At 43.6% G+C, this 22,596-nt stretch overlaps 1 protein-coding gene across 2 annotated transcripts; it reads right to left on the bottom strand.

Annotated features, from left to right (window-relative positions):
* Window positions 1-331: 331 nt before the first annotated feature.
* On the bottom strand, window positions 332-21,153 carry p2rx1 (purinergic receptor P2X, ligand-gated ion channel, 1). 2 transcript variants are annotated; one of them, XM_061740146.1, is made up of 13 exons: window positions 20,814-21,153; window positions 15,863-16,007; window positions 8,656-8,727; window positions 8,246-8,315; window positions 6,970-7,057; window positions 5,712-5,792; window positions 5,436-5,577; window positions 5,162-5,307; window positions 2,874-2,964; window positions 1,790-1,855; window positions 1,603-1,698; window positions 959-994; window positions 332-865 (listed from the first exon to the last, which is right to left on the bottom strand). In XM_061740146.1, exons 1-13 carry the CDS (start codon window positions 20,948-20,950, stop codon window positions 860-862), a joined length of 1,176 nt encoding a protein of 391 aa, XP_061596130.1. In that variant the 5' UTR covers window positions 20,951-21,153; the 3' UTR covers window positions 332-859. The 2 variants fall into 2 exon arrangements, with proteins under 2 accessions (XP_061596130.1, XP_061596131.1); XM_061740147.1 differs by having other exon boundaries at window positions 8,258-8,315; window positions 20,814-21,152.
* Window positions 21,154-22,596: the final 1,443 nt, after the last annotated feature.

Here is a 22,596-nt window from a genome sequence, read left to right as displayed (position 1 = left end):
AGGCCTATCAGGATTTTGGGTCATGATTAAGACCATCCGAAGGAGGACTGTTTGAGTGTGTACATAATGTGAAGTCAGGATTACTGTCCTGTACGTTTCTGTCCTGATGTGTCGGCTGTCTCTGTGTTTCTGTGTCATCGTATTGTGCACATCTGAATGTATTCACAGCCAAGAGGCTGAAATGAAGCATGGCACATCCCTATGGGCTACAGTTGTCACATTGTACATATGTGCCGATATAAATAAGCTATTTTTTGCATGCTTTTTGTACTTCTGAACATAATCCAGCACAAAAATAAAAGAGACCTCTTACCTTTGTCTGTTGTTTGTAAAAAAAAAAACGTTATTGTATACGCTATGGTACCTCTTTTATTTAGTTTGACTCTTGATCACATATTCACACACTCAATTAAAGACTTAAGAAGCACATCCAGACACACGCTATGTTTACCTATGACAAAGACACTGACAGACATCTAAAGTGCCAGGTATTCCTCTCTCACATGTTCGTGTGCAGAGACCGTCAACGCGGTGGAGGATACACCCACAGTGTGGACAAAAGCAAACCGAGCAACACCCAAAAAAGTACACAGAAACGGAGCGTGCTTATCTGCAGCTCTACATACACCATGAGAAGTCCCTCGGCGTGGCTTTTATAGACGTCGACGGTTGAACATGCCACTGAGGTTCAAAAACAAATAAGAGGACATGTGACACTGCCACTTGATATTGTCCTTCCTCGTTTCAGGGGTCCATCAAGTGTGTGTGTGTATGTGCATTTTCTTGCAGGGTCCAAGGCATTGTTCTCCTGCTGTCCAGCTCATAAAGCAGCATTCCTACAGGCTTGTGTGCTCCCAGGTCACTTCTGCACAGGAACAGCAAGTAAACAGGATGTCAGCCATGACGGAAATCAAATGGTGGTGTTATTCTTCATCATAAAACCCTTCACTTGAGATACCTCGTTTTCTGTGCTTGCTTCCTCTGAATCACGGTCCTGTAGGAAATAAGTCAAAAGGAGCCATTTAGACCCTTGATGTGCAAAATTACACTCGTTATGGAGACACAAGACAAACGGAGGATGAGGAGTCTGCTTTACTGTCTGGACTTCGTCGCACACTCACGTTGGACTTGGCTTTGCTTTGGGCTTGTCTTGCATTTGCTCCAAGGGTGTGATAGATGCTTGAGTCTAAACCGAGCGACTCGGTGTCCTGCTGTAAATACAAAATGTTCTGCCTGTTTCAGTTAAAGGCAGGACACTGTCTGCGTGGGAGAGGGGCAGATCTCTGGTGGGATGACTGGCTGAACTGTACGGAGCTCAGAAGGTTCTGCACTGTGCCCGGATGTTGGGAACAAACACAGCATTAACCTGATGCTGTTAATCTGATAAACGACGTGGGAGTTACAGCTTCTGCATGCTGGGGAGATTTAGGGTGGGGATTTTTGGTGCATTAAACATCCAAAAAAAGTTCTCAGAGAAAACTAGATCTTAGACTACTACATTAACGGCTGCTCTGCCTCTCTGGAGTTTTGTGTTTCACTGCTGCCATCTGGTGCTCGAAATTAGCTAAATAAATAAAAGAAAAACGACAGGACAAAGCTTACCTGTTCATGTGAGTCTGTGTATTTGAATTTCATGTTTTTGTAAAATTCCCTTTTTGGTAGCAAGTGGAGGAGTACCAGGTCACAAACCACAGTTGCCTGAAAAAAATAAGGAAAATAGTTCATAAACAAATATTCGACAGATGGTGCGTGAGTTTTCATCGGGGGCATCATGGAGGCCGCAACATACCACACCAAAGATTCCCACGCCAGAGCCGATTGCTGTCAGTGTTGGGATGATGTCAAATTTGCGTGCCTGTGAAGCACACGGTTCAAGTAATAAAAACCTATTGTCATTTCTAAACAGTGTTGGGGTAGTTACTCAAAAAAAGTAATCAATTACATATTACTAGTTACTTTTTATAAAAGTAATCACTTACACTACTGAGTTACTGGTTGCTGAAAGTAACTAGTTACATTACTAGTTACATTACTTTTGGATTTCTCCGCAATATCACCTGAGCTGCACCATAATTTGATTGCCAATGAACAACATATACAGGACTGTCTCAGAAAATTTGAATATTGTGATTTTCTGTAATGCAATTACAAAAACAAAAATGTCATACATTCTGGATTCATTACAAATCAACTGAAATATTGCAAGGCTTTTATTATTTTAATATTGCTGATCATGGTTTACAGCTTAAGAAAACTCAAATATCCTATCTCAAAAAATTAGAATATTCTGGGAATCTTAATCTTAAACTGTAAACCATAATCAGCAATATTAAAATAATAAAAGGCTTGCAATATTTCAGTTGATTTGTAATGAATCCAGAATGTATGACATTTTTTTTTTTTTTTTTTTAAATTGCATTACAGAAAATAAAGAACTTTATCACAATATTCTAATTTTCTGAGACAGTCCTGGTTGGAACTTTATTACTGCAGTGCCCAGATCAGCACAAATGTGTATTCATAAAGTCCCGTAAAATCCCGTAAAGTCCCGTAAAATCACGTTAAATCAGATTGACAAGTGTTGCGCAACGCGTGAAGACGCATGAAAGGCATGTTTGATTTTCTTTTCTGTTCTCCCGTTCTACATGTAGCTGAAAAGCTTAAAGTAACTAAAGTAACGTAATGTTTTTTGTCTTAGAGTAACTATAATGTGATTACCCAAATTACAACTGTAACGCGGTACATTACTGCGTTACTGGCGACTGTAATCTTGTTACAGTAATGCGTTACTTTGTAACGCGCTACACCCAACACTGTTTCTAAATGAGAAATTCATATAAAGCAAAAAGGTGCATGCTGTCTGAACGACTCACCAGTGACTGCACGATGATATCAAACCTGATGCCAAACACCTTGAGGAGGGTTCTTTTCGGAACGCTGTTCTCCATGTAGTGCTTCGCATATCTATAAAGAGTCAAAAGGAATCATCCTAATAAGTGTAGATAAGTGCAACCCCAAAGGTTTTAGTGATTTCTTACTGTTGCCAGTAAGAAATCAGCAAAGTCACAGAAGAAACCAGAACACGTTCAACATCAAAAGACAAATAATGAGCCATGCTGAGCTGCGCTAGTGAGAGCAGGTAACCCTCATAAAGTCAAGGCTCTTGAAGTCTGAAGCGGAGCAAAATCAGGAACAAACAGCACCGCCAGTCCAGTCAATGGGAAATTAAATGAGCAGTAAATCAACATGAAACATTTTTCCCCACAGCAGTTTGTTGACATTTGTCGGGCAGATTGAAGATGAGGCCTGAAGCTTTTAAGCAGAACAAAGACGATGACTTCATAACAGGATGTCAAACATGACAGTGACATTTTTGTGAAACATTTTTTATGCTACCATTTATTGATATTACCCAAAGCAATAAGAAAGGCAGAGGGAGTTAACACATCATTAAAACTTAGCAGCTCTGTCTAAAAGTAAGAAAATAATCTATAAGCACCCCAAAAGCACTTAATGAATAGCTTACAAAAAAACAGTGTGTAAACAACAACACTGTGATATAACTTAATATTTATCAGACCAAAGCAAGATTTTGCAGCAAAACAAGCAGATCTCAAGCTATTAATTTACTTCCTATAGCAGGATCAATAGGTTCAGGAATGTTGAGCTGTGACACTTGAGAAACAGTCCATATAAAGAATAAATAAATAAACTGCAATACATTTCAGGGCTTTGTGCACTCCATTATCTCCCCCTTCTCCCCAAAGCTTGAATTAATTTGAGAGTCATTTTATACTATTTATAATTGCAGTAGAAATAAAATGAGGGCATTTTTTTTCTTTTGATAAATACTATGTATTCATATTGTGCTTAACATTGAATAAACACTGAAGCTGATCCAGCAGGAAATATTGTCCACCCACAGTGAAGTGCATCAGGTGAGATGCTCACCAACTCACACGAGAACATTGGAAGAGTCACTGTGGGAGCTAGTCAGTATGTTGCGTTTTTTGCTATTTAATATTTTGCTAGGTTGTATTTTAAACATTTATTTAATGTATGTTTATTGTGTTTTTGTTTTGCACATTAGTTCAGGCAGTCTTATTGTTAGGATAATCGCCTCATTCCATCCTGTGGTTCCTGTCTGATCTGCGTAAGAAACGCTTACCTGGTGCCTCTCTGTGGCCTTTCGTGTTTGTTGTTGCTGGCAAATGGCCATTACAGTCACAGTTGATTCTGAAATCACGGGACTGTGTCAAATATTTGCAGTTTCTTTGGGAAAACAGGGCCATTTGTATTCTGCGCCACATCCACTAATCCTGGGCAGTCTGATCTCAACGTGACGTCATCGCAAATGAACACCAGCCCCCCCAAACTTGGCTCATGTCTGCAGTTTTACTCTGATTCAAAGCAAAAACTGCTCAAAGATCATGGATCCACCAGGACCAATTGTTCTCTTTCTTTGGGCCAAGGCTGGCCCTTATATCATTTCCCATGTCAAAAGTAGCTTATAAAATATAGGCCACACCTGGTTCTTACAGTTCAAACCAAACTTAAGTGCAGCCCAGTTTTAGCTTTAAGACACCATGGTGCTTGCCAGTGTCTTAAAGGTATAGTCTGTAATCGTATTCAAAAACATTTATTGTTATACTGGGTGAAATGGTCCTTCCATCCTGAGAGTAGCCAGTGAATAATGTGTTCAGAATAAGGAAAGAAAAAAATCCGACCTCTCTGACAGCTTTAATCCTGTAAAAAAGCCTACCCCTTTTTCAGTCTAGATGTTATTTGTTTATTTGTATACTGGAAACTTTTTTGTTATGTTTTCTTTGAACAATTGAACGTTTTCTTGTTGTCAGTTTTATTCTTGGTTTTTTATTTACCGTATTTATTTTTTTTGTGTCATGACCGAAAATAAACTAAACTAAAACTAAAACTAAACTAAATGTGTTTGCTATCAGAGAGGTTTAAATACAGGCAGACAGAACCAATATCAAACCCACTGTTAACTTTGAGTCTCCAACCTTTACTGGAAAAGTCAACTCCAAATTAAGCCGAGGCTTTATAAATAACCGAAGCGCTCCTACGTGATCGGGACCTGATCGAAATGAAGAACTGAGAAGTTTGGATGGGAACGTATGTAGAAGAAATGTAATGTTCACACCTGAAGTTGTATCCCACAGATGCTCTGGCTTTGTCCTTCTCATCAGGGTTTCCATAGAGACCATGAAAGTTGTATTGTGGTTTACAGTGTTTCACATCCATGTCCAGGTTGCATGTCCAGTCAACAACAATACCAATGGACCCTCCCTGTAAGGAAATCAAACCATAAGTCACAATAGTGCTTATCACAAAAAGAGAGACGGAACACGGAAAGACGATACATGTCCAGATGTGCTTAAGAAGAAAATAAATCTGCTTCTCCACAGCAAACTCACCTCTTGGGCTATCGTTTCGAAGCTGAAGCCAGACAGTTTCACAATGTCTCCCAGTTTGAAGATGGGACAGAGTGGAGAATCCTTTGGATGGTAAAAGCATTTACTGATGTATCCGCCTTCGATGCCCTCCACCAGGTTACTCCTGAAAACCCAGGTGAATGTTATAAAGCATATAGGATCATACAGATCATTGTTTTTTTTTGCTGTATCTAAATGTTTTCATATTTGTATCATCTCCTGGATTTAATTATGTTTGAAGTGAGTGAGCTCAATCACCTTGTGACCCCAAATAAAGGGAAAGTTACAGAATTTTTGATGAAAAGTGTGTAGTTCTCTGCACTCATCAATAGAGGAGGACTGAAAAGAGGAGAAAAACAAGATGCTACATTAACGCAAATACATAGATATAAAATCTTTATGTTAACATGGTCATGTTATTTAAATATAATTGTGGCAGGGTGGAGGATTGGGTGTGGGCTGCAGGGAGCAGCACAAAATAATGAAAAATGCACTAAATCATAGAAAATCATCAGTTTAGCAGCAATTCCTTGAAAGGCCTTGAAAGCGACATCACATCAGGCACCCGGTGTCCTGTTGGAAAATATTGCGGTGACGTACTAGAGAAATGGTAGACCTATTAGCTTAAGATAACTCATAATACATTTTACATGTTAAATAGATAATCTTAAAATATTAATGATCAGCCAACATTAAGCAACATGTCGGTTTCTTAAGTTAATTGGGCCCTGGTGCCAAGTCAGTGTCAACTTAACTTTTCAACAATGAATGGGGTAAGACATTTAACAATAACTTAGACACAAACACGAACCATTTTAAAATGAGTAGGGTGTAGGAAATTGAGAGAAACAATCTCTATTGTTTCTATTTGTAGGTGAAGACTGACTTGAGAAACAGGCTGCAGGAGGAACACCTTGCAGCTGGATGCTGCTGAGCATCAACGGGCCACCTTTTGAATAATTTCAATACAACAGAGGCTTGGAGCTGTTTTACAAAAAAAAAACAGAAAAATCCAATGTTCTGAGCCTGGGTCCTAACTTTGCAGCTGATTCTTCATATAGGAGTTATTATTTATTTTATTTTATTGATGTAGTTTTTAGTTTTACATTCAGCCTTGAAAATGCCACTTTCAACTGGCCATTCAATAAATAGTTTGTAACAGTAAAATCTAGATTTGAGTGTCATTGCTTTACGCAGCAACGACTCTCCGCAGAGCCGGCCCCCGCTACTGAAAAAAATCGTAGCGGAAACGCTGAGTAATGATTTGGTGAGATAACAAATATCTCTTATTTGTGGATTAAGATTAAAATTCTGACTGACTGATTGGAGTCAACATCAACAGTCGGTATCTGATCTCAGTCAGGTTTGATCCAACGGTTGTTACTGAGATGCAGATGTAGAAAAACTTAGAATTTCAATCATGACCAACAAAATGAAGAAAACAAACAAAAAAACTAGTGGAGCAAAATGATTGACCCACAGCTGTGCAGAATAAGTGGTGTGTGTGTCCACCTACTCTGGTATGCTGCGGTCGTCTTCAACTGGGCACCAGGTCAACACCTCACAGGTATTAGTGGTTCTGTTACACACTCCAGTCATTTGTCCTTGAAAGAGAACGTGCAAGAGACGAAACTTTGAAATGGAACAAATGTGCGGCAAAAGAACAATGTGTTCTCTGAGCAGCAGTGAGGAACCGCGGCGGCGAGGCGAGCATTAAAGTAGTTTTAACAGTTTCTGCCTCAACTTTTCATCTTATCTCCAATAAGCATCAACAGTAGCGAGCGAGATATAGCCTACGAGGGAGGCAAAGCAAATGCTGAAATGTGCTGTTTCCTTTTATCTCGCACCAATCTTAACGTATCATTCCTCCACATGCAATTAGCTGCTGCTGCTGCTGCTGCTATCAGTTTCTCTCATCGTTGGAGAGAAGTTGGATGAGTTGTATGAGCTTGCAGACAATTTCCCAGCGGGCTCTTGGTCACTCAGCTACAGTGTTTTGACCTTTCACTCGAGCCCACAAGTCTATTTAGCTACAGGGACGCCCCCACGTGCGTACTTGTCTACAAGAAAACAGACAGCTCGCCTCTTCTAAAGGGACACTGACACCTCAAGGTGAATTTGACGGGTCTGAAACAGACAGATGTAAAATTTTGCGCTTATTGAAGCTGATGTGGGACACAGAGGACTTGGAAGGCTCTGAATAAAAGCTCGGGACAGATGGAGAACATTAATGTTATGAGATTGCTCTTCCCCACGCAATACTGTTTGTTTAGGCTTCTTTAAAAAAAAAAGATTGTTTTTAATTGCTTTGTTTGATCATGACATGTACTATATATCATAAACGTGTCTACTTGCTTAAGGCAGGGTTTTACTGGCTTCCTCTAGCGACCAACAAGCCACGGCCCACGATACAATCACACGCACCAAATGTTTGGTTGCTAAGGCTAAGCTGTGGATTTTATCCCTTGTGATCCTACAAGATCAATCCACGTATTACGTGTAAATGTTTACCTTCGCTGTGATGTGCGATTCTATCTGTGACAGCTCTAAAAAGCCACGGCCCATTTCACAAATACACTGTTTCATAACTGAAGTGATTGGCCCGCCTTCCTCGCCGCATCGTCAAGCACGATCACTGGTTTTTATCAAAGTTTCAGAGCCGTGTCTGTCGGTGGCGAAACAAAACAACGAGACACTGAAAAGCCGAACGGTCTGGACTGATCTGCTTCTGACATAGACAGTTAAGCCGTGGGGACTGTCGAGGCCAGCACTGTCAGGCCGTCAGGATTTACCATGTCCCGTACGTTTGAAACTCCCTCCTTCACAGTCCGCATCTGAGCTGCAGTTGTGCTTCCCTGTAAGCTGTAGTAAACAAAAGACTGGGGTCAGTAGTGTGTAGTGGCGAGGAATGTGGATGTGAAACAAAGAGCAAAACAACATGGCACGTAAAGTAACTTTCACATTCACTGCAAAAGGCTTCAGTCTTTTCTCACATCCACATATTGAGCCCATTAAGTCGAAAAACTGTTTGTTTTATTCACGCAACACAGAAAAGAAAAATCAGCTACCAATTACAGAAACAGTCTTGGAATGAGGCCCAATTTCCGCTTCGCTTTACTATTTAAGGCAGTGTATAAGTTAGAGGGAGAGGGAGAAAAGTCATGAGGAAGCAGAGACTAAAAGAAAGAGTCGTTTCACATACCTCTGGACACTCTCCCATATGCTGGCCTTCTGTTATGATGAAGTTTGTCATTACTACAAAAGATGAGTCCCCCTGAAGTTTTGGATGGAAGAAGAAGAAATGCGTCACCACTCTTGCAGATTAATGCCATGAACTTACATAACAAATGATGCAGTCGTTGCCATATTGCTACAGTTAGGCCGTCCTTCATGGGGACCTATGGGAACGTATACAACCCAGAGAGTCACGTCTGGTTTCATCTTTGGACACTTTTTAGCCTTTATGATTGCAATCTTCCTTTTCTACAGTTTGAGAGAGGACTGATATCAAGCTCGTGTTTACATCCTTGGTATTAAACCAGAGCCTGGATGCTGCTAATTAAGTTCTAGCCGGTTAGGTCCAGAAATGTGTTTTTGTCAGTGTTCATTTTTCCCAAACAACAAAATTACCACATACACAGACATAAACTTTGAGCTAGTAAACAATGAATTGCATTCACTTTTTACTCGTCTTAAAGCAGAAAGCAAATACAGCATTTTATCAGAAGTCATCAGTAAATTCTGCAACTTCTGGATGGGAAGAGTTTCAGCAGTAGAGGGTCAGCCATGGGCGTAACCCTCGGCGTAACACAGGCGGTTGTTGCATCAGTGGTGCAACCAGTGCAGCCGCACCGGGGCAGCTGCACCGAGGTCCAGGGTCCAGACACCGTCAGGAACCAGTGAAGGAGAGAGAGAAAACGTTTTTGTGAAGGGAATAGTCCAATCACCTTAATAGGTTACCTGTCAGTCATGTTAAGTGCCTGATGACGTGATGGCGTGACGTGAGTTTTCAGTAAGAAAAAAAAATAAACAAATGCAAAAATGACAAAACTAGATACGTTTTCACTGCAACCGAGGAAAAAGCCAGCATCCCGCCGGAGGATAGCTTGCCAGCTACCTCCATAAATGAAACGGCCTTGACCGGACCGCCGGGGGACCAGGAGGACACAGTGTGCCCAGTCACAACGTTAGCCTACATGCCGACAATAGAAATTCTCTATAGTGGCTGTGCATGTGTGTGAGCACTTTTGTTTAGGGCAGGGGGGAGGGCACAAAGAAAAAAAAATGGTACCAGTGCCTATCGCCATGATGTTATGCCGCTGGGGTCAGCATACCAAGACTCATGCCTTTGGCTGCTGAACAACACACTCTGCACCTTAATGTTCCTGGGGCCCCTATGGGCTCAACCCAACTGGGACCAGTAGGGGGAGGCCCGTCCACCGTGCAGCGTTTCCATGGCAGAATAGTACAGATTTATACTTTCGGTTGAGTTGTTTTTTCAATGAGAATTCTATCGATTTAAAGGTATAGTCTTTAATCGTATTCAAAAACATTTATTGTTATACTGGGTGAAATGGTCCTTCCACCCTGAGAGTAGCCAGTGAATAATGTGTTCAGAAAAAGGAAAGAAAAAAATCCGACCTCTCTGACAGCTTTAATCCTGTAAAAACTCTGACCAATCTGTTTTTTGTGCACCGAGTGGCACGGATTGGTCAGAGGACCAGAGGATTGGCAGGGGGGAAAGAACCAATCAGATGCCTTCATTTTAAGTCCCGCCCACACCCCCCTCTTTCCCATGCACGCACTCGTCACGTCGAAAATCTTGCTGGAAAACTTCACAGACTCCAGTCACGTTTTCTGAAGAATGGCACAGAAAACGAGAAAACGCAGCCAAAAATACCACCTCCCCAGTATGGGGGTCCGTGGGGATGGAAGCGTCTCCATCCCGGCGAGGGCGGAGAGCGCCGGTGCGGGTGGCGGTGCGCTGCGGTGCCGTGCAGGCTCTGTTGCCACGGCTACGCCGTAGGGTACGCGGCGACGCGCACCATTCTGCGGAACCATAAATCAGCCTTCAGTGTGTGCTCTGTGTGCTGTTCTGAACACTTCTCTGTTGTGCTCATTTTGCTGGGACCTCGGGTCCCTCCGCCGAGACACAACTTTTAAAAATGATGCGCAGAGCCCACCCAATCAGAAACGGTACAGATATTCTGTGATATTTTTTTATATTTATAAAAAAATAAAATGATAAAAAAATAAAGGATCCCCATAACTTTGATTGGGTGGGCAGGACGCACGTTTGGGTGGGCACAGCCCACCCCTGGCCCCCCCTAAAACCGGCCTCGCTTACAGGTGAATGAGACATGGGGTAGTTTTGTTGAAAATGTGCTGTCCAAAATGTCCTGGAAAACTGTACTCCTGCAAATGCGCGTTCCCCAAAGTTTGTGGGGGCGTGGCTTTGGACGGAGCGCTGACGGGAGGGGGAGGAGGGGGCGGGGCTTAGAGGAGGTGCCACTTTCAAATCTTGCTAGCTCTCCAACATTACTGACTATACCTTTAAACCAGAATTGTTTGTGAGGTGAACTGGACTTCATGTTGTAATGTGGCCAACAGTGAGGCCGTTACGACATTGTGTGGCCTGTTCTGAGTTGCTTTTTTTTCTTTTCTTTTGTTTGGATTTTAGGTGGATTTTAGAATAAAGCGGGTTGTTGATCTGTGCTTGATCAAAGTGTGTGCTGATAAAAGAGACCTTTTCATCCCGACTGGTTGGGTTCATCACACTTGTGTTGGATCAGAAAAGGTCCACACCCAAAACTCAAAGCAAACATGGCAACCTTCATTGTGTCTTCTTCAGTTCTTTCCCACAGATACCTGAACTTAGCTAGGTTGTAGTGAAACTCTCTCATCAGGTATTTGCTCATCTCAAAAAAGTGGTAGTTGGGCAGCTTGGTGGCTTGGTGGTTGGGACTAATGCGTCACAGCAAGACGGTTCCTGGTTCAAGTCTCGGCCTATGTCTTTCTATGTGGTGTTTGCATGTTTTCCTGCTCCTTGTGTGGGTTTTGTCTGAGTGCTTCAGCTTCCTCTCACACTCCACAAACATGTGTCAGGTTGACTGGTGATTCAAAATTGCCCCGTATGGGTGTATTGAGGGTGTATGGTTGCTTGTCTCTTTATGTGACCCAGGGATGGACTGGCAACCTGTCCAGGGTCTACCCCTGACTTTCACCTGTAATGAGCAGGTTAGTTAGACCCAGTGACCCTGTAGGGAATTAAGCAGGTTTAGAGGATGGATGGATGTGGTAACTTTTACTTTCTTCCTTTGAGAATTAAGGCTGGATCACTGGATCTGGTATTAAAATACAGTCATGTGATAGGTTGTAGGTGTTGCTACTCAGTAACTATTGATAAACTGATCAGGGCTCGGGCGGGGGGCTGTGGCTGGGGCGTCTCCGGGCCTCCCGGGGGGGGCGGGGCCGTGGACGTGGGGGTCCCACCCGGAGGGCCCGGCCCTGCCTGGGTGGGGGGTGGCTGTCTGCGCTGGGGGGGCATTGCTGCCTTGGTCCTCCGTCGCTGGGCGGGGGCCAAGTGCCCCTGCGGATGTGGGGACTCCGGGACCCTTGGGGTGTCCGCCGGGGTGGCCTCGGGGGGGGGGGGTGGGGCCGGGTCCGGGGAGCGGGCCTCCCCTGACCGGGGGGTGCATGGGCGGGCGCGACGGCGGGGTGGCACCATTCCCAGGTATCTATGTCTTATGTTGTCAGTATGAATGGGAGGATGTTGGACCGTTTCCCCCTCCATCTGGGGGCTCCGGCGGCGCCGGGGGCGCCCTTGGGGGTACGGTGGGGCCCTTGCCCGGCTCGGGGGGCCGGCCCCCGTCTACTGGACGGCCGGTGGGGGGACGCGGGTGTCTTATCAGGGCCGGCTTTGCTGGTCCTGCTTCCTGGCTTCGGCCTCCGCTCCCCCTCTTGCCCCCCCTACACGATTCATACGCACATAGGCGAAAGGCGGGGGGTCCGGGTCGTGGGGGGCACTGTCCCGCGGGGCCTGGCACTCCCCGCCTCACGGTTTTAACAGCAAAATAGACACTGCACATTCAACACTTTATAAATACACTTGACAAGGACACGTAGTTCGGGAGGGGGGGGGGGGGTCGGTGTCAATCGATACTTGGCCCTCCCTCCTCCCTGTTTTTATGGCATTAATCACATGCACTCAACACAAGGGGCGGGGGGGGGTCCCACATCACCCGCGTTCCCTCACCGGCCTGGGCCTGGGACGGGTGGGTCGGGTTACGCGGGCCTGGCGGGGCCCGCCGTGCAGCCTGGGGTGCCTTCTGGCGGTGCTGGACCCCCCCGGGGAGGGGGAAACGGTGCGTGATTGTATGTCTGTGTCGGTGAGAATGCGGTATGGAAGGGTCCTGCCATGGAGGATTTGAGCCTCCATTGGCAGGACATCAAAAACTTAATAATTTATCAATATTATATTATACAAAGATGGTTATTATTATTATTATTATTAGTATTATTATTAGTATTATTATTATTATTATGTATAGTATATTATATTATTATTAGTATAGGTATCGGATAGGTGAATGGATGAATGAATGGGATGCCTGGGTCTGGGGCCCTCCGTTGTCGGGCCTGCGCGGGTGTCGCCTTGTTGGGGGGTTCCCTCTCTCTGGGCCCGTCTCCGGTCCCCCCCGCTGCCTCTACGGCGGGGCGCCCCTCTGGTCTTGGAGGGCCACTTTCGTGGGGGACGGGTGCGCCTGCCAGCGTCGGCGGTCGGGGCGGCTCTGTCTCTCCGGGCAGGCTGGCCCCCTGCCGGGTGGGGGTCGTTGGCCTGAAGGGTGAGGGCCTCCTGGCCGCGTGTCCGGCCCGGACCGGGTGGCCGGGGATTGCCTGGGTCGCGGTCCGCCGCCGCGGGATCCCTGGCTGCTTCTTTCCGCGCCGTGGGGGCCCCGCCCGCGGGCCCCCTCGGCCGCCGCCGGGTGGGGGGGGGGCCTCGCAGGCGGTGGGTTGCCTCCCTCCTACTTCTCCCCTCTGTGGGGTTGCCGGTGGCCTGGGTTCCGGGCTCTTCCTTGTCGGCCTCTGGTCTCGCGGGTGGCGGGGTTGCTCCCCCCCCTCCCCCACTATAGATACACTTCAGGTGGAGCTTTGTTTGGTTTATTACACACACACACACACACACACACACACACACACACACACACACACACACACACACACATACACACATATAGTCATTTAGTCACATGCATACACACACACACACACACACACACACACACATGCATGATCATATACATACACACACACACACACATAGACATACACACTGGCTTGTTCAGCTGCATGCTGGCTCTCTAGTTTTTGGGTTTAGGTAGCGGTAGCGATAGCTTAGCTCAGACTGCGATCAGATCTCAAGATTTAGGTCGATTGCTGTTCGTGTTTTGGATGGCTCCGTGCCGGTTTCGTGCTTTGTTTGTGGTTTTTTGTCGCAGATTTCCAGTGCTTGACGTGTGTCTCCGTGTGTTCCTGCTTCCTGGATTGGCAGTGGATGTCGTCACCCCCCCCCCCCCCCCCACCCCCACCCCCTCCCCCCCCCCAAAAAAAAAAAAAAAAAACACTGGGTTTGTATGTGTATATTTATGTATGTGTACGCATATGTGTGCGTATATATATGTATATATTACATATAGTAATAATGCACATATATACACTTTTGGTTTCTACCGTCATGGTATCAATCAATAATATGTGTGCAGACAAGGTAAAAAAAAAAAAAAAAAGAAAAAAAAAAGATAAACTGATCATTAACAGTTGTGCAAACCTATGTAAAGGCATGCTTTGGGCAGTTTCCTTTTCTGAAGAGATTATATATTATGTATATTTCAACACACCTCTAAGAGGGACAAAAACAAGCAAGGGTCTTTGCTTTGCTCAGATATGAAAAGAAAGAAAAAAAGCTACAGCTTGGACTTTCGAGGCCTCATTTAAAATTTTGAAGTCAATAACAGCAAATGCAAGGCTGAACAATGACAGTTTGTTGGGAGGGTTTCTTCTGTCTCAAGCTCAACTGAGATTCAAAACAGCTAAGACTTCTGGGACAATGTCCGATGGACCAAAATGGAGTTGTTTAGCCTAAAACAGCCAGGGTTGCAAAACCCAGACACTCCATTTAAGCAGAAGCACCTCGTATCCACTGTCACGCACAGTGAAGGAGGGGTGATGATGAGAACAGAGAATTCTAGAGACGAATAGGTCAACAAGACAAAATAAATCAAAATACACCAACAAATCCACATCATAATGACTAACAATTATAAATAAATACATACATGTTTTTTATTATTAGGTTTAAGAATGTCTTGGAAAAAGTCCAGAGCTCAGCCTGGCTGAAGTGCTGTGGGAAGACATTAATCAAACCAAAACCCTCAATGACCCCGGTCATGTTGGGAAGAGGACAGGAGCATAATTCTTCCAGAATTATATGAAAAACTGATAAACTAATACAGAAAAAAAACAACTATGTTAAAAGTTGTGGCAGGATGGAGGAGCTGCAGCCACTCAGACTGATGGGACACAGGTGTGTCCCGTCAGCCTCTCCACCCTGCCAGCCTTATAAGACTGAGACTGAAGCTGAAGGGCTGGTTGGAGAAGGTGCTTGGGCACGTGTGTCCTGGGTGTGAGGTTCGAGTGAAATAAAGGGTTCTGCACTAAACTCCGTGTCCTCTCTATCCTGTCGGTCGGGCCCCGTAGCACTCGCCCTGCTACAAAAGTTTATCGTTGAAGATGGAATTCACAGGCCCAAGCCGTTGAATCAAGGGGGTACTTAGTACTGCCCACATTACTTTTCTTTTTCTTTTTCAATTCAAATTCATTTACAAAAGTTCATTATTAATCCCCAAAAGGTAATTTATTAATATTGGCTTCATTTGTGTAAAATAAATGAGGGCCAAGTTAAAAATAAATAACCCATTTTGTTCTCCATCTGAGGTTGTATTTGCCAAATACCAAGACCCACTGTGATTAGATTATAATTTTTTTAGGCATGTTTTTACACACACAAAAGAAAAAAGTAGGATTAATAGAGGGAATGCTAATTTATGCACCAAACCGCAAATACATTTACAATAGCTTTAGAGTTTGGCATAATTACACCAGACCCCAGCTTTATTTTTTTCTGTAAAAAGTTTTGCTTTCTGACTCAGCCTGATGTTTATTCACTCTGACAGTTTGATTCATGGACTGTATAGATGCTGACTTCCTCTGACTCTGACCTACATTTACAATTATCTTAACACTGGTCACTGACTTGTTCCAGGTGCAAAACAAGTTCCTATATGACATACACAGTCACGTCCCCGTGAAATATCCTGAGCGTGAAACACATCCGCCGCGCAGTCACTGACCTGGGGAGGGAAGACGTAGTCGGCCACATCCCACGCTCTCTCCTTCCCGCTCACGTTGGTGTAGCCCACTCCCTTCATTTTGGTGAAGACGGAGCTGACCGCAGTGTCGGTGGACTGGTAACCTTTCTCATAGATGAACACCCACCTGTGACAGACACAGAGAGCATCCCGTCAGTCCCATCAGCACCGCAGACTCTCCGTCGACCCTGACCCAACCACCCAACCAACCAACCCCCGCCGGGAAGGACATGTGTATGTGTGATGTTCGCATGATGGTTCACGCGGCCAGCCCTGTGCCTGACAGGGACACATGTGCAGCCGCTTGTCCTCTCCCCTCCAAAAGGACACTTCTGACAAACTGAATCTCACTTTGTTGCACACATTTTACCAGTTTGGCTTTATTTTCTTAAAAAAGATCACAAGAGCTTTGCAGCCAGCCGTTTTGGATGTGTGTTCGAGGGGAAAGTAGATCTTAGAGTGGTCAATGGAGACGTGGTCCTGACTGGTGAAGCATTATGAAAGTCATCAGTGAAAGTAGACGAGCACTTCTAAAGAACCTGATATGAACGGATGTGTGACGTCAGCGTCTCGCTCTCCGAAATTTCTTAAACGTAATTCTTTATAAGATTAAGCATTACACTTGATGTCATTATTTCCACACAAGTCACAACGTGAAATATAAGAATATTTTGGAGTAATTAGGAAGTTTATGTTGTCACTTCGGTAGCAACCCACTAACAGTGATGTGCTGAGCTAGTGGGAGTTTTGTCTGAAGGGATTATTGGATGGAGAGAGAAAATAACTATGATCTTACTAAACAAAATCTTGGCTTATTCATTTGACCGAGACATGATGTCTTTTTCTTTTTGCCACAGTGTTCTGGGGTATCAATGAATCTGGGGGCACTTGACTCAAGTCTAGCTCCTTCTTTGTCACAGCTGCCCTCTTCAGAGGTTCAGAATACAGCATGATGTGAAACTGGGCGGAGATAAACATTGGGAAGGTTGATCTGCTGATACCACAGTGTCGCACAAATCTAAACACTTCTCTAAATGACATATTGTTAGACTAAGGCAGCCCCAAACAAAGTGACAAAGTCTTTGAGATACATCAGACACTGCGATATATGCTCTCAATCTCTAATCTGTCCCCTTTAAGTATTAGAGACTCGTGCTGAAACCTGCTGTCACATCGAGATGACAAAATTAAGCCTGAAATGTGTCATATGAAATAATTTTCATGACATTTTGATTTTCTTCAGGCTCCTTTTGTTGGTGCTTCATGCCCGTAGCCAGGGTGTAAAAGCAACATCTGGTGTGCACTGGGAAGACACCATAAGTACTCACAAATATTATGATATAATCAAACATGCACAGCTATTTAGTGTAGGATTAGAGGAGCAATCCACTTCTGGCAGGATGCCCACAGGACAGAGAGTGTTCATCATTAGTTCAGTTGTCTGTGGATAGTGAAAACAGACTAAATAAGGCATGTGCAGCAACTGTGAAATCAATGAGGGAAATTATGTAAGTTGGGGCTCACTTTGAAGAGGAAGAGGAGAAAAAAAGAGAGTAAATTAATGAAATAAATCAGATGAAGAGCATGAAAAAAGCAGTCTAAGTGAGATTTGAATCTCTGGGAGAATGGAGAGGCAGGGAGGAAGCTCCTTGATGTGCGGAGGGCTTTTCTTCTGGCGGTTGTGCGGCTCGGAGATTAGACTTTATTTTGTGACAAAGATAAATTAGAATAGAAAAAATATTCATGACAAAAAAGCTGCACATTAAAATGGGAGGAATAGTGTTGTGTTTAATTAAATTAAAACGATTCATGACGGTTTGCAAGAGCTGCTGTTCTCTATTTGCTTCTCAACTTTAAGAGATTTGTCCCCATTAAGTGATATACTTTCAATTTAGTGAAAATACAAAAATCTTGTTATGAGGCAGTGCAGCTCTATTATTTCTCATTTGTGTTTATTGAAATTACATTTAAGGGCCAGTCTATGGTTAAAATGAACATCACTGAGGGTGGTTCTCCGGGTCACTGAGCAGCTGCTGAGTCGTGATTTCTGCTCCGACCATCAACTGCAGAAGTGGACAAACCCAAGTGCCAACCATCTGACTGCGTCTCATGCAGAAGTAAGATTTGTTGCAGGTCCTCGACTGACCTCAGGAAGCGAGTCCATCTCCACTCACCCCCATGATAAATGTGCAATTTTAGAGCAGAAATTACAGCTTGGTTCAAAAAACCATTTCTTTCGATTTCACACCCTCGATTCTATGGAGGGCCAAATCTGATATATTTCAAAATAAATGCAGAAATCCTTTTCCTTATACGTGCATTTTTGTCAAGAAATTTATATATTTAGTTTTTCCTTTTCCTTATACATGCATTCCTTGTTTTTAAATTAGGGAAAAAGAAGGATCCTGCTTCTTCCTGTTTATTGAGTAGCTGGACCAAGAAGGGCAGCCCTCCTCATTTGCATAATGAAGCAGAAATGAACTAAGGTAAAGTAAAAAGAGGAAATGAGGGAATGTAAAAACAAGCAATGCACTATAAGGAAAAGGAAAAACAAAATATATATATATTTCTGCTTTTATTTTGAATTATGTCCTTTTCGGTCCTCCATGCGGTTCGTCGAATGGCTGGCCATTATCGCTTCCTCATTCATAATCATCAAGCTACCAATCTTACCAAAGCAACTGGCAGTTTCAACTAACCAAGCGTCATTAATCACAAAAATACATTTTTAATTTCGACATCGAATCAACATGTTAAACGGGATATTCCACCGTAAACCGCCGCCAGCTCTGCAGCTGAAGGAGCTGGTATCCACAGTTATGTTTGATTGACATAAGGTGTTCCTATCGGCTTCCAGAGCAACATGGCTGTGCTGCAGAAAAAGAAGCTTCAACACCAGTTTTCAGAAACCAGTGGGTCACGTGACTAATGCGTCAAACATTGTTTTTACAGTGATGGACAAACCCCCCCAACCACAGGTTTTCTGAATAGGTTTTCAAGCCTTTTCAAGCCTCATACTACAGGTCGTTGCAAATGTGGGGGTTTGGAAGTCAGCTGGAACACACCCACCTTACTTTAGTTACCTTAAGTTACCCATTTTTTAGTTTGGCTTAGCTCATGCTAACCTTTGACGCTAACTAAAGGTATCTTACATTCATTCTGATCAAATCTGTCAACCCGTTTTCATTTCTGATGTCACCAGCGATTGCGAAACAACATTTGAAATGAGGAGTTGTAACATGAATGGCCTGAAGGCTAATGAAGCAATACCCTCAAGCCAATGCTAAATCACTGCAGCCTTGTAGTCCCCAGGGGCTTTGCCACGGCTGGCTCCCGACTACTTCTGGCAAGCAGCCGGGGCAAAGCAAATTGTGTTACGTCAGAAATGAGCAGTGAATCCACTTCCTGCTCCGGACCGGGAGCCAGAGATCCTATTGCGGACCCCCCCCCCCCCCCCCCCCCCCTCCCCCCACCCCTTTTCAAATGTTGCACAATTAGCACAACATTCCTGATGTTTAATTTAAGCTTTTTCCTCGTGGCAACAACAAAATTAACAACCCAACGTTATTTGCAGCTCAGAAGCTTTCAATCAAAATTCTAATGTTGTTAGTTTTTGTAGCTTTATATGATTTTTCCTGATGTAAAGATACAATTTTTTAAAATCACCTCTCATACAGTTTTCATGGATAAGAAAACTAGCTGTGACCAAATCCATATTTTGAACCAGGTTGTAAATACATTTGATTCTTCTACAAAGTTGGATATTTTAACGTGAAGGTCAAAGGAGATGGAGCCAGCCACTCGTGGCCCTGCTGGGGAGCTGTATTTTATTTTATTCCACAATGAAGGCAACAGAAGTCCAGAAGCTAAGGAGCTGGACTGCTTCACAGTCAGATCTCCTATCATGGAAATGGTCATCCAACTTTTATGATGGCTGCAAACAGCAGGTAAACAGAGGTGAAACTGCGGGCAGAGGCAAGATCTGCATGTACAGCATTGATATTTCAAGATAAGATCCTTTTTTAAAAACACATTCATTCAAAGTTGAAGCAAATATCATCTTACTCCCACTTGGAATCAGAGAAATTATAGTTATAAACCTTTTCTGATTGGAGAGATTGTTAAGATGGCGCCGCGAACCCTCCATCTACTCATCTCTAATCACTTTCAATCAGCTCAACCCTCGAGACCCTCGAATCTTGGTACTTTTTTCTTCCATTTGTGGTCACCGTCAACATCCCCAGCAGAAGGTGACGCGTCTTTGCAGGGTTTGGCAGAGCATTGTGCAGCAGTTGATTGTTATCTGCGTGAGCACACGTCTCAGCGCGTTCATCACACTCGGTTCCACTGGTTCGGCTGCTCAAACATGCAGAAACAAAAATGAATAAATGAAAGGTTCTCCCACACCCAAGACACGGGCCGAGCAAAACTAAGAAGTAACTCTGACAAGTTGTGTGAAACGGAAACAAAGATATATATAATTAATAATAAAAAAACAAAGTCTTCCTCTTTCAGAGGAAACTCAAACATGCCAAAACAAGAGCGTGAGTGACTCAGTGTACCTCAGTTAACAAGTATGCATCGATTTTGTCTCAACTTGTAAAAGCTCAGATACTTTCTCTTCTGTTATCACAAGATCTTCAACCACGACTGCCACTCGATTTGGCTGCAGCTTGTGTTTACTGTGTCAACAGGACCTAGGAAGTTACATTGTGCATAGTTTAGGTTTTTTTTCCCAGGCTGATACCCTGCACAAGTCAAACAGAACATCTGTACCTGCCATTATTTCAAAGAAGTTGCTGCTAGAGACAACATCTGTTGTATTAGACGCTATATAAATAAATAAAATTGTTTCTTGGTGCCAAACATAGAGTCAACCCATGCAAAGCAGTTCAAATCATCCCTGCGCAACTTCAGTCAGTGTGAGTCTTACCCAATGATGTACACCAGGACCAACAGCTGGATCAGACGGCACACCACTCCCACCCTCCTGTTCCTCACCAGCACCTGGCGGGGGGTCTCATACTCGAAGAAGAAGTCAGAAAGTGCATTAGTGATTTGGCTCTTCATCTTCCCTCATCAGCTGACCCGCAAAGAAGGGGGTCTGTCCTGTCACCACGATGACATAGAGAAAAAATAAGCAGCAAAGGCTCCTTTTCCTCCTCTCCAGCCCAACTTTCCCCCTTTTTCCTCACTGGTGGAGAGTATTCTGCGCCTGTTCTCATATGCAGCGTCTGGCGCGCTTCATCAGAAGTCCTGAAGTGAAGAGGACTTCCTACCTCCCACGCTGCTCCCTCACTCCCTCCCTCTCTGTGCACAGGGTCAGTGTCTCATCAGCCAGTCACATTTGTGCATCTAAGTGAATCTGCCGGTACTTCATTTCACCTTGTTAACTAACTAAATGAGTTAAAAGACATTTGTTGGAATTCACTCTCAGCTTTCTCAGCTTTCTCAGCTTTCTCAGCTTCAGCATTTGTTGCACAGGCACGGTGAGGACCGGACCTCCTCCACACTTACAGCAATCAAGCCTTATCATCCCCCCTGACACACTCTTCCTGCATGCTGAACGCTGATAGAGAGCAGCACAAATACCCGGTGCATATTCCACAGTTCAGCTTGTTTTCCTACTCTCATGTCACCATTTGTCAGACGTTAAGCCCTCTTATGTTTATCATCTCTTTGTGTGGGGGGGGGCATTCAGGCAGTTTCTCTCTCAGCGCCACAATTCGCTCTCACATTCATAATCTGTAAATTGGTTTGCATTTTTAATCGTCACTCACAGAGGAATTGAAGTGGAAAACTCGTAATTATACAAAAACTGACACAGTTGGAATAAATTGGAATATTAGAGGTTTCCCATGAGGACACTATTTCTCCGGATGGTGTGAAGAGCTTTCGCATCTCTGGGGAGGAGAGTTAGTGGATCATCTTTTTGGAATCGTTTTTTAAAAATCTAAATGCCTTTTTCCTAAAACACATTTAAAAAATATATATGTTAAACGCAGCTTCAATTACAAAAACAAATAAAAAATATCAAAATCCCCAAAGGGAAATCAGTTATACTCAATGATAATTCTAATTAATTCTCGTCTACTCTGTTTACAAAGGTATTTATTATTTAGTGATTATTATGTTCTTTTTTATGTTATTGATTTATTGATCTGCTGTTTTATTCATTAATGTATTTATTTTTTTGCTTATGTTCGAAATAAAAGATATCAAATCAATAAGAGTCAGAGGCACAGATAGTGGATATGCTGTGAATTTGGTGGGTTGGCAAGGATTTTGAAGGATTGTCAGGATTTTGCAAGGATTGCAAAAGGGGCTGTATGACAATCTAAATAATCCAAATGCTCCGACAGACATGTAATGAGACAATTGGCACAAGGGCTTGTTTTAAAGGGAAACCAGAAGATAAGTCACTCAGGGTCACTTGGCATTGACCAGGCTGTTCTCTGTGATGCATTTAGTCATTTTATTTGTTTGTCTGATCTACAGTGTAAGCTATCTTCTTATTCTTTACATATTCAAAGCTGTCAAAAGAAAATGAGATATGGCACACCATGTGCTCTTTTTTTATCTGTGTTTATCAGACTGCACACATCTGAATTCATGAGAATCTCATCAGAAAGGAAATGTGGTGCAATACTGGAAGGATGAGGCGTGACATGAAGGCAACACAAAGTTCTCATAACTCACAGCAGATACCACGAAGT

Source organism: Cololabis saira, chromosome 14 (genome assembly GCF_033807715.1).
Source record: "Cololabis saira isolate AMF1-May2022 chromosome 14, fColSai1.1, whole genome shotgun sequence".
NCBI lineage: Eukaryota > Metazoa > Chordata > Actinopteri > Beloniformes > Belonidae > Cololabis > Cololabis saira.
Note: the sequence above shows the minus strand (reverse complement) of the source record. Positions and strands in the feature narration are given on the sequence as shown.

Bases quoted from the DNA above. Each gene is read 5' to 3' on its own strand.
- p2rx1 (XM_061740146.1), bottom strand. From the start codon at position 20,950: ATGAAGAGCCAAATCACTAATGCACTTTCTGACTTCTTCTTCGAGTAT. The intron at 8,728-15,862 runs GTCAGTGACTGC...CCAAAACTTCAG, and splicing joins ACTACGTCTTCCCTCCCCAG to GGGGACTCATCTTTTGTAGT. The intron at 8,316-8,655 runs GTATGTGAAACG...TGTTTACTACAG, and splicing joins ATATGGGAGAGTGTCCAGAG to CTTACAGGGAAGCACAACTG.